At 39.8% G+C, this 13,441-nt stretch overlaps 1 protein-coding gene across 1 annotated transcript; it reads left to right on the top strand.

Moving 5' to 3' along the window:
• The first annotated feature begins 994 nt into the window (after positions 1 to 994).
• On the top strand, positions 995 to 12,737 carry RBM24 (RNA binding motif protein 24). The gene is made up of 4 exons (XM_044658133.1): positions 995 to 1,548; positions 2,712 to 2,835; positions 4,491 to 4,545; positions 10,500 to 12,737. Exons 1-4 carry the CDS (start codon positions 1,381 to 1,383, stop codon positions 10,858 to 10,860), a joined length of 708 nt encoding a protein of 235 aa, XP_044514068.1. The 5' UTR covers positions 995 to 1,380; the 3' UTR covers positions 10,861 to 12,737.
• The last annotated feature ends 704 nt before the right edge of the window (positions 12,738 to 13,441 follow it).

Here is a 13,441-nt window from a genome sequence, read left to right as displayed (position 1 = left end):
TCAATTGCTTCCTGCTCTGCTCCATACCTCCCTCCCACCCCCAAATCCTTTTGGCAGACACAGCCTCTTCCTTTGGTGTGCCTAGGGTGGGAGAACTACTCCCCACAGCTTCAGAACACAGACTCACTGGACGGGTTAGCTACTCTGGTGACTTTTGAGTAAGCTAGCCCCTAGCTCCCCGAACGCGTTTCCTCAGGTTTGGAAACCAATGAAGCTTTGAACAGGTCTCTGTCCTCGGCGCCCCAGATTCCTGTGATGAGGCCGGGTCGTGAAACTGTGACTCGAGACGAGTGAGAGCAGCCAGTACAGAGAGCGAACCCGCCCCTCAATCATCCCCAACTCTACCCTGGCGTTCCCTTCCCGAGCCAAGCCCGGGCAGCTCCACAGAGCGCAGGAGGAGAAGCAGCTGTTCACAACAGCTGGGGGGCGGCGGTGTCTGCTCCAGGTGGGGACCCGGCCAATCGCAGGCGCCCGGCCCGCCCCCCTCCCTAGCCGGGCTCCGACCCCCCGGCATGGGAGGGGAGGGGAGGGGAAGAAAGATAGTGGAGGGTAACTCAACACCCAGGATCATCCTCCCCTCTTAGGGCCTGGAGAAGGCAACAGGGAGAAGGGAATCCGCGGCGTTGCCATCGAGCCCGGAACACCTCTCCCACCGCAGCTGCTGCAACCGCCTGAGTGACCGCCAGCTCTTCCTGTTCTTTGGGCATTCAGTAGGGTCACCCCAGGAGACGATTAGAGCCCCTCCCCAGGAGATCGCTTTTAGATAAACAATCTACCTTCAAACGCACCCCCTTCTCACCACCCTGTTGCCTGAAGAAGGGTACCTCGCTTCTCCTTTCGGGCTCCCTGCCGGGTGAGTGGAAATAGATTGTATTTGAAAAAATATATGTGTATTCGTATGCATAAATGTATATCCATATCGTCTACTAATAAGAATTGAAAAGCGAGGAAAAAAGGAGAGGAGAGTTTGGACTGTAATCGACAGCGGGGGGCGGGAGAAGAGCGTGGAGCAAGGCACAGACTGGGGCTGCTTACGACTTTGGAAACCCCAAGACCCTCACTCGGGTGCTGAGATCTCTCAGTGACTGCTCTGACGCCCACCATCCCCGACATACACGCGCGCACGCACGCACACACTCACACACTCACACTAGTACATATACATACACTCGCACGCTGCCCAGCTCTCCTCCCCCCTCCTCACTGGGCTTGCCTTTGGCTTCGGCTGGACTCGAGAGGGTGAGGGAAACGAAGGGGCGGAGGGGGCGGCGCAGCAGCAGCAGCCAGAGCCGCCGCAGCAGCAGCAACAACCGCCGCCGCCGCTACCGGAGCCGAAGCCGGAGCCGGAGCCCGAGCCCGAGCCCGGAGGAGAGCGGGAAAATGCACACCACCCAGAAGGACACTACATACACCAAGATTTTCGTCGGGGGGCTCCCGTACCACACCACCGACTCCAGCCTGCGCAAGTACTTCGAGGTCTTCGGGGAGATCGAAGAGGCGGTGGTCATCACAGACCGGCAGACGGGGAAATCCCGGGGCTATGGATTTGTAAGTAGGGGGGAGGGAGTAAATGGTAAGGGGGGGGACGGAGACCTAGAAGATGGTGAGAAAGGCTAAGAGCGAGGGGGAAGAGGAGAACAAAGGCGAGCCCCATCTGCCAGAAGAAACTAGGGATTCCCTTCGGTAGGAGGGAAATAGGGGTGCCCAGGAAGCCAGCTATTCGGAGCAACGGACCTGGAGCCATAGTCTAATGTAAACGCCACATACTGAGCTGAAACTTTTTTCGGCCAGAGGGATTGAAGGAAAAGGAATGGGAAGGCCAGTATCCCACCTCTTTGGGTACCCCAAGGAGTAAAAGTGTGGAAGCAAAATCTGTTTCTGTGGTGTTTGGGGAGATTTGATGTTGCAGGGGAAAAGTTAGATCCTCTTTTGGAGGAGGGGCAGAAGGAGGAGGCTAATGGCAAGGGGCTGCTACCCTGGGAAATGGCTTTTCCTATGTTGATGGCAGCAAGTTAGCTGCCCTATGGCTTTGGAAAAGTATTCTGGTCTCCTGGCGATCCCGATTGGGTCAGAGAGAGGGCACTCCAAAGGCGCTGCTGCTTGCTATCTATCTACCCTCCCAGTCCTAACTTCTCTTCTCCACCCCATTCCGTTTTTCTTTTCTTTTCTTTTTTATCCTTTTAAGAAGTAAATGCTTTAATGTAACCGAGTCTTGTGGCTAGTTTCCAAAGTACCATTTATGAAGGAGAGGGGAGGTGGCATGTCTAATTAGGGTTTAGCTTTCTTAAGCAGTCAAGGTCAGTAAGTTGCCTAAAGTTAGCGAGGTCACAGAACTCCCATGCAGAACATTGAACAGCTTATTCTGGGAGAGGCTGATTCCAAAGGTTTATTCTCTCTTAAATGGGACGTTTACTTTAAACAAGTGTTTTTCCTGGCCTAAAGATGGGGACCACCAGCAGTGCCAGGCAAGGGGGGAATGTTAAGACAAGGGAGATTAGGATTCCAAACTTTCTGCTTGCTAGTGGCAGTGCTTTGCAGGCCAATGGGAAGATGGTTTATTCCTTCTCTGAAATGTCAAAGTGGTCATGAGAAAGAAATGTTGGACAAGGTCAGCCTTAGATTGAAAGTGAATTCCCTTGTGTGTGTAACTGCTCTATAAGTTTCCTTCACAGATTTAAATTGTAGCATTTATGTGTGTGTATGTTGCTAAGGTCACCATGGCTGACAGAGCTGCTGCTGAAAGGGCCTGTAAGGATCCCAACCCTATCATTGATGGCAGAAAGGCCAACGTGAATCTGGCATACTTGGGGGCAAAACCCAGGATCATGCAACCAGGTGAGAAATAGTCCTTCCTGGTACTTGTGAAGAGAGAAAGAAACAGTCCAAAAAGGAGAAACTTCCCTAAAACCTGTTTGTGTATTGTAGGGTGGTCCTTTTAATTATTCATTCTATAAAGAAACTTACTTTAACTTTCAAGATAAATGAAGATATGTACAAACAATTTTCACATGTATGCAAACACATGGAAGTGTTAGTAGAAGTATATAATCTTAGATTAAAAAGAAATATTATTCCAGATGGCTTTGTAGGGAACCAGATTTATGGATCTTACTCATAAGTGAATGGCATGCAATTGCAACCTACACTTCTCATTTATCTATAGGCACATTCAACATATCCCTTATCTGTGCCAAATTTTTAATCCTAGGCTGGCTACACCTGCCTACCTAACACTCTTCTGGGCTGCTTCCCTCATCACTTGACATGTGCTTGGGGAGTACAAACTAATCTGAGTACTAGCCTAAACAAACCATAAGTAATACAGGACATCTGCTGAGGGGGGAAAACACCTTGTGTATTATAAAGCAGAAGTGATTATTTGATAATCTGCTGTTCAGGATTATTCCCAACTCTGCCTCTGCCTCAATTTGCATGGATAACTTAAAGTAGAGGAGATGAAATATGTAATTTTAAGAAGTGAAATTTTATGTTTAGATGTATGTTGTGTCATAAGATTCTAAAACCATGAGGATGGATTTCTACTTCAATACATACTGTACTCAAAAAGATTTTTCCCTTCCTAAAAAATGACAGGTGATTCCATATAACAGCACAGGGGGTAGATAACTGATATGCAAGTAATTTGATGGATCTATTTTTTAATATAAGAAAAACCAAATGTATATTGTTAGTACATTGTGAGTTACATACCTATTAGAAAAAGAAGAGAGGAATCTGTTTTGATTTTTTTTAAGTTTTTGTACATAAAGTCTACTCGTGTCATGATAGAGTGTAATGAAGCCTGTCTCCTTACAGTCTGGACTCAGAGGAGCTGGGATCAAAGGTTGCTTTGGTCACTTACTACCTATATGACCTTGAGCCAATCTCTACCTCCCTGGGTCTGTTTCCTCATTTGTAAAATAAAGGAGTTGGACTAGATAGGCTCTGGGATTCCTTGAAGTTCCAGTCCCATGATTATAAATGTGCATAGGCCATTGGAGTAATGCATTAAGTACCAAACTAGTATTACAAGAACTGAGACTCTCATGAATTTAGGATGATAAGGATATATTTGTGGAAAAGAACTTCACCATGAAGTGCTATCACTGAGATTAGCTGAATTCATAAGCACTATTAATTGTGGCATCCTCTTGAGATTTTTTACACTGTGTATATGTCAGTGCAACTTTGCACATAATGAATGCTCAGCTCTCTATCAGTTGTCTTCATTTTAAATAATTTACCTTTAAGCCAAAATCCAAACTAGTGCACTTTAGGAAACTTTAAAAATTTTTTGTTTAAATGTGAGCGTGTCAGTTTCTCCCACTCCCCAAATGTACTTCTTTCTCCCTTCTTAAAATGCCTTGCCTCAAAATAAGTGAATTTATTACAAACATAAAATTAAAGCTGTCATTGTGTATTTTGTGTTTAGCAGTAATAAATAGCTGTTGGAATGTTCATATAGAGAATATAATGTGTTTTGTTATTAGGTTTTGCCTTTGGTGTTCAACAACTTCACCCAGCTCTTATACAGAGACCTTTTGGGTAAGTCAATCAAACAGGTTCTCCAAAGTACAAATATGTCAACTGTTAGCCTGCCTTTATCACATGGATAGTATCATCTTGCCATTGAGTTTTCCTGATTTCTCTTTTAAAAAAAAAACTTTTGCTTCTTGATGGTGATGCTATAAATGTTTTTAGATGAGTCAAGTTATGTGATCAAGTATGCAGTTCTCCAATGCAGACACCTTTTGAGCTTATGATTTAAAAAAAAGAGGTATGACTCCTATACAAGACCACTGTGCCCCCATCAATCTTCTAATTCTTCAGCTTGTCTCAATGTTATTTATCTCTTTCTAATCTGACAGGGATCGTATACAGTTAAGCTAACTGATCAGAAGGATATGATGATAAGAGGTGGAATAGTTCTGTTTGGAATTAAACTCTGTAACCAGTAGACTCAAACACACAAGCTAAGATGGTGATTAACGATGCATGTATGTTGTTGTTGTTTTATTTTCATAATAGTCAATAGACCTCCGTGTGCTTTATTTTATTTATTATGGAAATGAAGTGGTGTTGATAGCTAAACGTGTGCTTTTTATTTAATTGAAAAGAGCTGTAGTGAAAAGTTTTTGGGGAGGGTGGGTGGGAGCTCCTTTTTGTTTTGGTTTTTGGTGGTGGTGTTGAGGAGTGTTGTTGACTTTGACTTTGCCATGGGGAGCAAAGGGTCTTTTTTTTTCCTTGCTTTTAAGCTGTAGCCTGACTTCTTTTTAACCATATTTTTGTAGTGAGTGCTAAAATGTGTGACTTCACTATGTAAGAAAACAGATTCACTGCTTGCATGTTCTAGTTCCAGAGTGGGGGAGGCATTTTTCTTTCTTTTTTTTTCCTCTTTTTATTTTTGGTGGGTATGGGGCTCTGTCTCTTAACAACATATATCTGCTTAGGCTTTTCTAATTCGGAGCACCAATTCTTCCCGTCAGATTTAATGATCCATTTCCAAATATAGAAGCACCAATATTGACTTCATACACCTAACTTTAGGGAAGCCTGCTTGTATTTCTTGCATCTCTTGATTTTGTGATCAGCAGTGTTCTGTAACTCAGCTACCTGCTTCCCCCTCTTTCAGCTAGTGGACAGTACTGATTCTACCTCCCTGCTAATTTTTTTCTGAGTACTGTATTCTGCATTCTCTATATTGTGCCTAGCATTTTGTGTGGATGCCAGAAATTAAATTTATAAACGTGCCAGTTGTTTAAGGAGCATTGCCCCCTAGCTAATGATTTCTTAATGCCTAATCTGAGTTGACTGCTTATGTGTGGCCTGGAGTGTTGGAATCTGGCTGCCAAGTTAGTTGTGCCTTCTATGCTTCCAGGTGTAGACAAGGATGAGTCAGCTTATAGGAATATTCAAGTTACACTTTCAATGAATTTTCCTAGCCCTCATCTTTATTTTCTAAGAGCCTATCCTTTTTTCTTTCTTTCTACCTATGCTTTCTTTTTATTTGTAATATCACTGAGGGAAGTAACTGAAAAGTGCCACTCACCAATGGTCTTCTGACTCCCAAATCCACACTAGTTTTGGAATTCACAAAAAATAATGAACTATATCTAGAATTCCTTGTGCATGTGGCTGGCCTTTCTACTCATAAGTTTAACACAATAGAGAACTGTGAGTAATAATTTCTCATAATTCAACAGATCCTAATTTGTCATTTTGAAACTTAATGTTAAACCAAGTAAAAATGTATTAATGCTTACTAGGTGTGCCTCACTCTACTAGACAGTAGATGATAACAAAGCTATATAAAGCATGTTCTATACCCTCAAAGAGCTTATAGTTTATGTGCAGAGACAAAACTAACATTCTTAAATCATTTAGGAAATAATACATTGCTAAATTATATGGCATATGTGCTCATAGAAGGAAGGTCATTTTTGCAGAGAATGCTGGAGACGGCTCTGTGGAGAAGGTGGAATAAATGAATCCTAAAGGATGGGTAAAATTTGAATAGATGGGTTGAAGGGAGGCATCACATGGTAAGCTTTGGGGAGGTATTGGTTGAGACACATTAACAAAGGGACAGAAGTGGGAATGGGTCTGGCAAGTTCCTGTGGTGGCAATGAGGAAAGCAACTTGATCTTAGCAGATGGCAAATATTGGGAAGTAATGAGAAATAAACTTGGATAATAGGATTATGATAAGATTGATGGCCTTAAAAGTCCATCACAAGAGTTTGGTTCTAATGTATTAGGCAATAGGGAGCCATTATGTAGGTTCTTGAGTAGAAGATGAATAAAATGAACTTGAGTTGTAAGTGGTATGTAGAAAATTTAAATGAATCATATTTTAGTTGTGAACTTTTATTTTTTAACAACTAATATTAAATGAAATAATGGCTATTTCCTAGTGGTTATTGTAAAGTTGAACTATTGATGACTGAATAAATTATTCTATTTAACTTCATTTAATCCAATTCAAAAAACATTTACTAAGCACCTACTATGTGCCAAATATGTAAGCACTTATTGACCCCTTGCAAAAGTTACAGATTCCAAATAGAATTCGTCTTCTAAATTCAATGAGTCACTCAGCCTTCAAGCATTCTTAAATTGAAAATAAGCTTATTTAGTTTTTTCACTGACTGGTCTCTTGTCCTAACAACTAGGCCTGATCAGGTGAAGTTATTTCAAATTGTAGATAAATGGTAAATGGTTTTTATTGGTGGCTATAAAGTAGTTTAGAAGGTTTTGTTGTTGCTTGTATAGCTTGAGGCAATAATAACTTTAGAGTTTTTTATTTGGCATTTAAATAGTTCTAAGTATATTGTGGACCACTAAATACAAAGCTCCTGACTAGAGTGAAGACAGCCATCTGATGTGTAGAAACATGAAGAAGTAGAAATAGAAACTCCATAGAAGTGTTTTGTTCTACATTGTTTAATTTAGAAAAATGTTTTATTAAGCATCTTTTGGTGTATTTTTGAGGAAGACTTTTCTTGGAGAGGTGACAGTGAATGTGAATTGGGAATAGAAGGATTCAAAAGACCCCATAAAAGACCATTGCCAGAAATGTATGCATTTTGCTTCATTTTTGCCATACTCCTGGGCTTCTACTTTCTGAGATAGAACTGGGAAAGAAAATTGGTAGAAATATGGCCACCATACTCTATGTAAAGGCTCACAGTATACAAAAAGGGGCCTTCTCATGAGGAGATCATTGCAACCATGCTACCTGGCTTTTCAATTTCATCCCCTTCCCAGGCTGAGTCATTTATATATATTTATGATTCCACATCCATTTAGTGATGCAATTCAGCAAGCATTTATAAAATACTTACTATGTACCAGGTCCTTTGCTAAATATTGAGGCTAAAAAGACAAAAAAAAAATAGTCCCTGCTCTCAAAGAGTTTAAATTCTCCCCCAGTTTTAAATGGCTTTAAGCCAGAGTTACTCATAAATCTCCCAGATTCTCCTTTTTTCCTTTTTCACTTGCTGTTCACAGGCACTCTGATGCAGATTACTGGCGTGTCTTGAGACAAGTTTATGTGCTTGTTGGCATAATCAAATCAGAGAAAAGCTGTTCTCAGTGGGAAAAGATTATATCCAGGCACTGGGATCTCCTTTAAAAAGTAATTCTCTGATCATATCTCTATTCCTTAAGAGAAAAAAGTTAATAATCAAATGCAGAAAAAGCAAATCTTATGACACAAATTCCCCCAGAGCAAAAATCATTCAAGTTAATAACCTAATCAAAGATGCCAACCTAGTCAATACTTGGGCTACTTTAGGTCTTTAGGAATCCAGTGGGGTTAGTGTTTCAGTATTAGCAAGATCCATGCTTGCTGGCCTTTACAGCAGATACAGCAGTTTTCTTTGGCCTTATAAAGACATTTTACTCTGCTTGAAACCCTCGTCTCATGACATGATCAAAAATAGCCCCGCTGCAGCCTGTGCTGTCAATCACCCATGTAAAATAGCATGATAGTGAAGAGTTGGTAAAGGAGACCAATATAATAGAGAGAGAGATGATCCACAGGGATAACATTTCCTAATGCCAAAGCCTGTTACTTTTGGTGAGGTTAGTTACTTAACTTAGAAAAAAGTTACAAGAGTATATGGGCAGGGCTTTGTATCTAGTTTCCAACAGTTAAGAATATCTCCAAGCGTCCTCTGGAATACATGATGACGTAGTTTCTGTTGGCATAGGAAAGGAACTACAAGTCTAGTAAAATTCACTGTACATTCACTGTTAGAATGAACTTTTTTTTTTTTTTTTTGCTTTCGGTTAACATAGAATCACATACTGTGATAAAGTCAGTCTTTCTGTGATTGTTCATTAGCCTTGGTGTCGCCTATGAATAATATTTAAGGGAAACTCTAAAAAAGCAAAGTGAATAATACAAATATAATTTCATCTGTTTTGAGTTCTCACATTAGGCGTCCAGAACAGCAAGTTTAAACATCGTTTGTGTTTTTAATAGGTTTTGTTGATTTACTAAATTTTGACTGGGCTTCTGGCATAATGTCTCTAGATATCTGAATGTTTTCCACGGTGGTTATATTGTACAAAGGTGGATTCAATTGGTCATATATTTGTAGAAATATTTTAGTTAAGGATTAAAAAGTTGCAGTATTAAGAACTGAGATGTACATTTTTTTACAGCTCAAACTTTTTTTTAATCCCATGAACTTCAGCTTTATAAGTGAAATGGGAGAATGTATTCTCCTTGTGTATAATTTAAATGGGTGCTTAATTTCACTTGACAGGCTACATCTCAGTTTTTATATGGTGTTCTGTAATAATGGACTTCATTTCTACAAGTACATACCAATGAGGTATTCATTCTTATAAATAAAGCCAAACCTTCGTGTATTTGGAGAAGAAAATGGAGAGTTAGTGAATATTGAAAGAAATGTCTTCTTATTTAGATGTTATTTTTAAATTATATTGTATATTTTAGATGCCTTTAGTTGTAACTCCCTTCTCCTACTCCCTCTACCTCATTACCTCCCCCAACCCCTCTGTCTGTCTTGCATAGAGATAAACAAGCTGGCTGACATCAGTTGCCTGATAGTCAAACAGGTTTGATTGACCCTTGTGACCTTACAAATGTTACTCTCAAAAAAAAAAAAAAAAGTGTGCTGCACTTCTACTTGGGAACCACTGCAATGAATGTTAATAGCATTTTTGTAGCTTCCCACAACAGCCTCTTATGATAGAGTGAGCTGCACTACAATTCGTTTGAAAAGTGTGATTCTGCTGTGTTTACCACACCTGTGAACTCTTAAAACTTTTTTTGTCGCCTGCATTTTTATTTTTATTTTTTTTATTTTTAATAAGGGTGACTGAGGTTGCAGAGAAATTAATGTGTGCTGAGTCTGCATAGCAATCTTAAGTAGGGTTGCCATGATAATTAAACAAGATCCATTTTGCAGTTTGAATATTTCCTTGAAATTTCATTCAGTGATTCGGTATTGGCAAACCAGCTCTCATCCTTTGGACCTGATGACTGGGTACTTTTTTTTTTTTTTAAGTCCAATGTTTGCAGCTGAAAACTTTTCTAATTGTCAGCATTTTTCCCCCTCTTCTGGCATGACTTTATTTTTTTCCCCTAAAGTATGACTCTAATATTTAAATTGAGAGCAACCATGAAGTGCCTATAAGTGGAATACCGAAATCCTGAACCTTGACTTCTTCCCAAAACTATCGATAAGGCTATTAATTCCTATTTGGTTGTGTTGAGTAAACAAATATAATCGAGAATGCTGTCACGATGTGTTCAACTCCAATCATTGTTGATTTCTTTTTCTGAGCAGTACAAGTTTTGGGCTACTGCCAGAGTGCATTCATTGGACTGCTAGAATGTAGCTATTGTGGCAACCCTATGCTCATAATAACCACTAAATTTTGAGTTTGTTTTACTTCTGAACAACAGATCTTTTGTCTAGAGGAGCTCACAGTGATCTGACTTTCTTTTCTGTTTCTCAACAGGATACCTGCCCATTATGTTTATCCACAGGCTTTTGTGCAGCCTGGAGTTGTAATTCCACATGTCCAACCTACAGCAGCTGCCGCCTCCACCACACCTTACATTGATTACACTGGAGCTGCCTATGCACAATACTCCGCAGCTGCAGCGGCTGCCGCGGCAGCAGCCTATGACCAGTACCCGTACGCAGCATCTCCAGCTGCTGCAGGATATGTCACCGCTGGGGGCTACGGCTACGCCGTCCAGCAGCCAATCACGGCGGCAGCACCTGGGACAGCTGCTGCAGCGGCGGCGGCGGCGGCAGCGGCGGCGGCATTTGGCCAGTATCAGCCACAGCAGCTGCAAACAGACCGTATGCAATAATGAGTGACCAGCCATCTGAAGAGAGTTGAATTTCTTTCTCTATTTCCCCTCCCCCCCGCCTTCCAGTTTTAAGTAGATAATAAGGTGGTTAACACTAACTAAGCAGCTTTAAGAAAAGTTATGCTACTGCAAAATCAGGAGATTTTTATTCCACTGTCTTTGTACTCGAATCATGTTGCTATGGGAAAAAGGGGTGAGGGCCAGGGGAGTGGGAGGAATTAGTTTCAGGAGTCAATCCAGGAGACACTGAATAAACAATGCACTGCCATGAAAAGACTATAGGAGTAACAATAGAACTTCATTTGACAAAATAAAATAAAGGGGGTTTTGTTAGGTTGTTTTTTTTTTTGTTTTATTTTTTTTGTTTTTTATAGTATCAGGGAAGCAAACTGCCTTTTTCAAATGAGAAAAATGTTGTTTTGAAAAAGTTAAACCAGGGAAAAGAAATCAGAGTGAGCAATATGTAGCTTATAGAACATTTAAAACAGATTTTTAAAATAATTAAAGCACTGACTGTCATTTCTAGTTTTCACTATGGCCTATAGAACTTGTTCAAGTAAGAAAGTGATTTTCTTGCTGTCTCATAATGGGCATCGAACAATCCTGAAGAGCATGGCCGCTTGGTAAAATGGTGGACAGGCACCAAAGCTATTTTCTCATCTGTCCTCTGGATGAGTGGAACTATGGAGCAAGTGATGTGGAATTAATGGGTGCAACAGCTGTACAGACAATCAATAACACAGACAGTTCTGGAAAGAACACATCACTTGTGCTTGTTTGATGAGCTTGTCACATTCTAATCCCTCTCCCCATCCTGTTTCAATTTTGGGAAACTTTTAACTGCTGGTGTCAGCTATTCTGATTCTGAAATAGGATCAGCCCTTTACTACAACAGCCTTCTCTTTCTATTTATTACGTTGACTCGTGGCTTGTGAATAAAGGCAGGAAGAAGTTTGCAGAATTTAAACCTTTGAGAACTGTCTTAAGGAAACTTATTTTTTTTTCCTTTTTGAAATGATTTATATGGCTTTAGTATCTATTACAGAGTCCTATTTAAAACTATTTATTAGGGAACTCAGTAAACAAGACAACAAGGTTCCTCAGACTACAGTTCTTCAAGGGTTAATGATATGTGGTTTATACTGTGCCTTAATTGTAATGCTATTTAAAAATATTTATTTTGAAGTTTTACGATGCTGCACTCTAAAGAAAGGAACTTTAGATGTGACACTGTAAAATTATGTATTCATCTCATGGCATAAATTATTTAGTAGGTTTAGATGTAGCATATTAAATATTAACCTATTCAGCTAAAGATGTTGACTTAGATTTATTTAAATTCAGTATGTGCACTGTATGAGAGGGTACTCTTACATGAACAGAGTTTAGGTTTTTTACAGGATGTGTTGCTAGTTTCATACTGCTTCCTCTTCAGTACTTTGCTTATGTAGATCTTCTTTCCTGGCAATCCATTAGTCCAATTTTTCCCCACTATTTTTTATGTAGTTTAAAATGCTGCTTTACATTTTTCTCGTGAAACTACAATACTTGCAATTTTTATTCTTAATCTAAATTGAATAATATTTTACACTGTATTGGACTTTTTATACTTGAACAATTTCATACAAGGGAAGACAGGATAGCATTTTTATGGACTTTATCCATTGTCACTGGATTTATTTTAAGTATTCAAAATACTAGCCAGTGTTATGTAATGTAGACATGACTCTCCTGTGCATATTATTTATTCAGTATGTATATTGCTTTATAACATTTCAGATCTTCTAAACTATTCACTTGTATTAAATATAATTTTTAAAATCTACTGTTGCATTGTCTATAATCATGCAATAAAAGTGAAGAATGTCTCCTTTTAACTACAGTCAAGTCATGATTTATATCTAAAATTCTGAGTGGACACAGCTTCCCAGAGATCTGGGTTTGGTACGCTGACATAAATCTCATTAACTTAATATCACAAGTCTTCCTAGATAAGGATAGAAGTCAAATCCCATTGTAGTGAATGCTAATTTGAATTCTTTGGTTCTGAAATTGTGTTACATTGAATTTTGAAGGAAAAAAATGGGAGAAAGAGTCTTCAACTGGGTCTTAGAATTTGGGATACATAGACATGGTCCCATTACACTGGTAATGACTGTAAAGAAATCAGTCCTAAAGAGGAAGCCAGACTGCCTAGTAAACAAAGAAATGGATACTGGTAATGAACAACTTTGTCTCTAATTAGATGGCTATTGTCTATTTAGGATATTTTTAATAATCTGATTCTTCTTTAAAAACATTGTTCAGTAAGATGTAGAATATGCCACTTGCTGGAGGGGACGTATAAGAATTTTAGTAGAGAGTAAGAAGTCACAGGATGATAAATTTCTAACTGAAGAACTATAGATGTCTTTTTTTTTAAACCCTTGTATTTCGGTGTATTGTCTCATAGGTGAAAGAGTGGTAAGGGTGGGCAATGGGGGTCAAGTGACTTGCCCAGGGTCACACAGCTGGGAAGTGGCTGAGGCCGGGTTTGAACCTAGGACCTCCTGTCTCTAGGCCTGACTCTCACTCCACTGAG

This window comes from Gracilinanus agilis, chromosome 1, assembly GCF_016433145.1.
Source record: "Gracilinanus agilis isolate LMUSP501 chromosome 1, AgileGrace, whole genome shotgun sequence".
Classification (NCBI taxonomy): domain Eukaryota; kingdom Metazoa; phylum Chordata; class Mammalia; order Didelphimorphia; family Didelphidae; genus Gracilinanus; species Gracilinanus agilis.
This window is presented reverse-complemented; position numbering and strand designations above follow the sequence as displayed.

Coding starts and splice junctions, on each gene's coding strand:
- RBM24 (XM_044658133.1), top strand. CDS start 1,381: ATGCACACCACCCAGAAGGACACTACATACACCAAGATTTTCGTCGGG. Junction 2,836..4,490: donor ACCCAGGATCATGCAACCAG/GTGAGAAATAGT, acceptor TTTTGTTATTAG/GTTTTGCCTTTGGTGTTCAA. Junction 4,546..10,499: donor CTTATACAGAGACCTTTTGG/GTAAGTCAATCA, acceptor GTTTCTCAACAG/GATACCTGCCCATTATGTTT.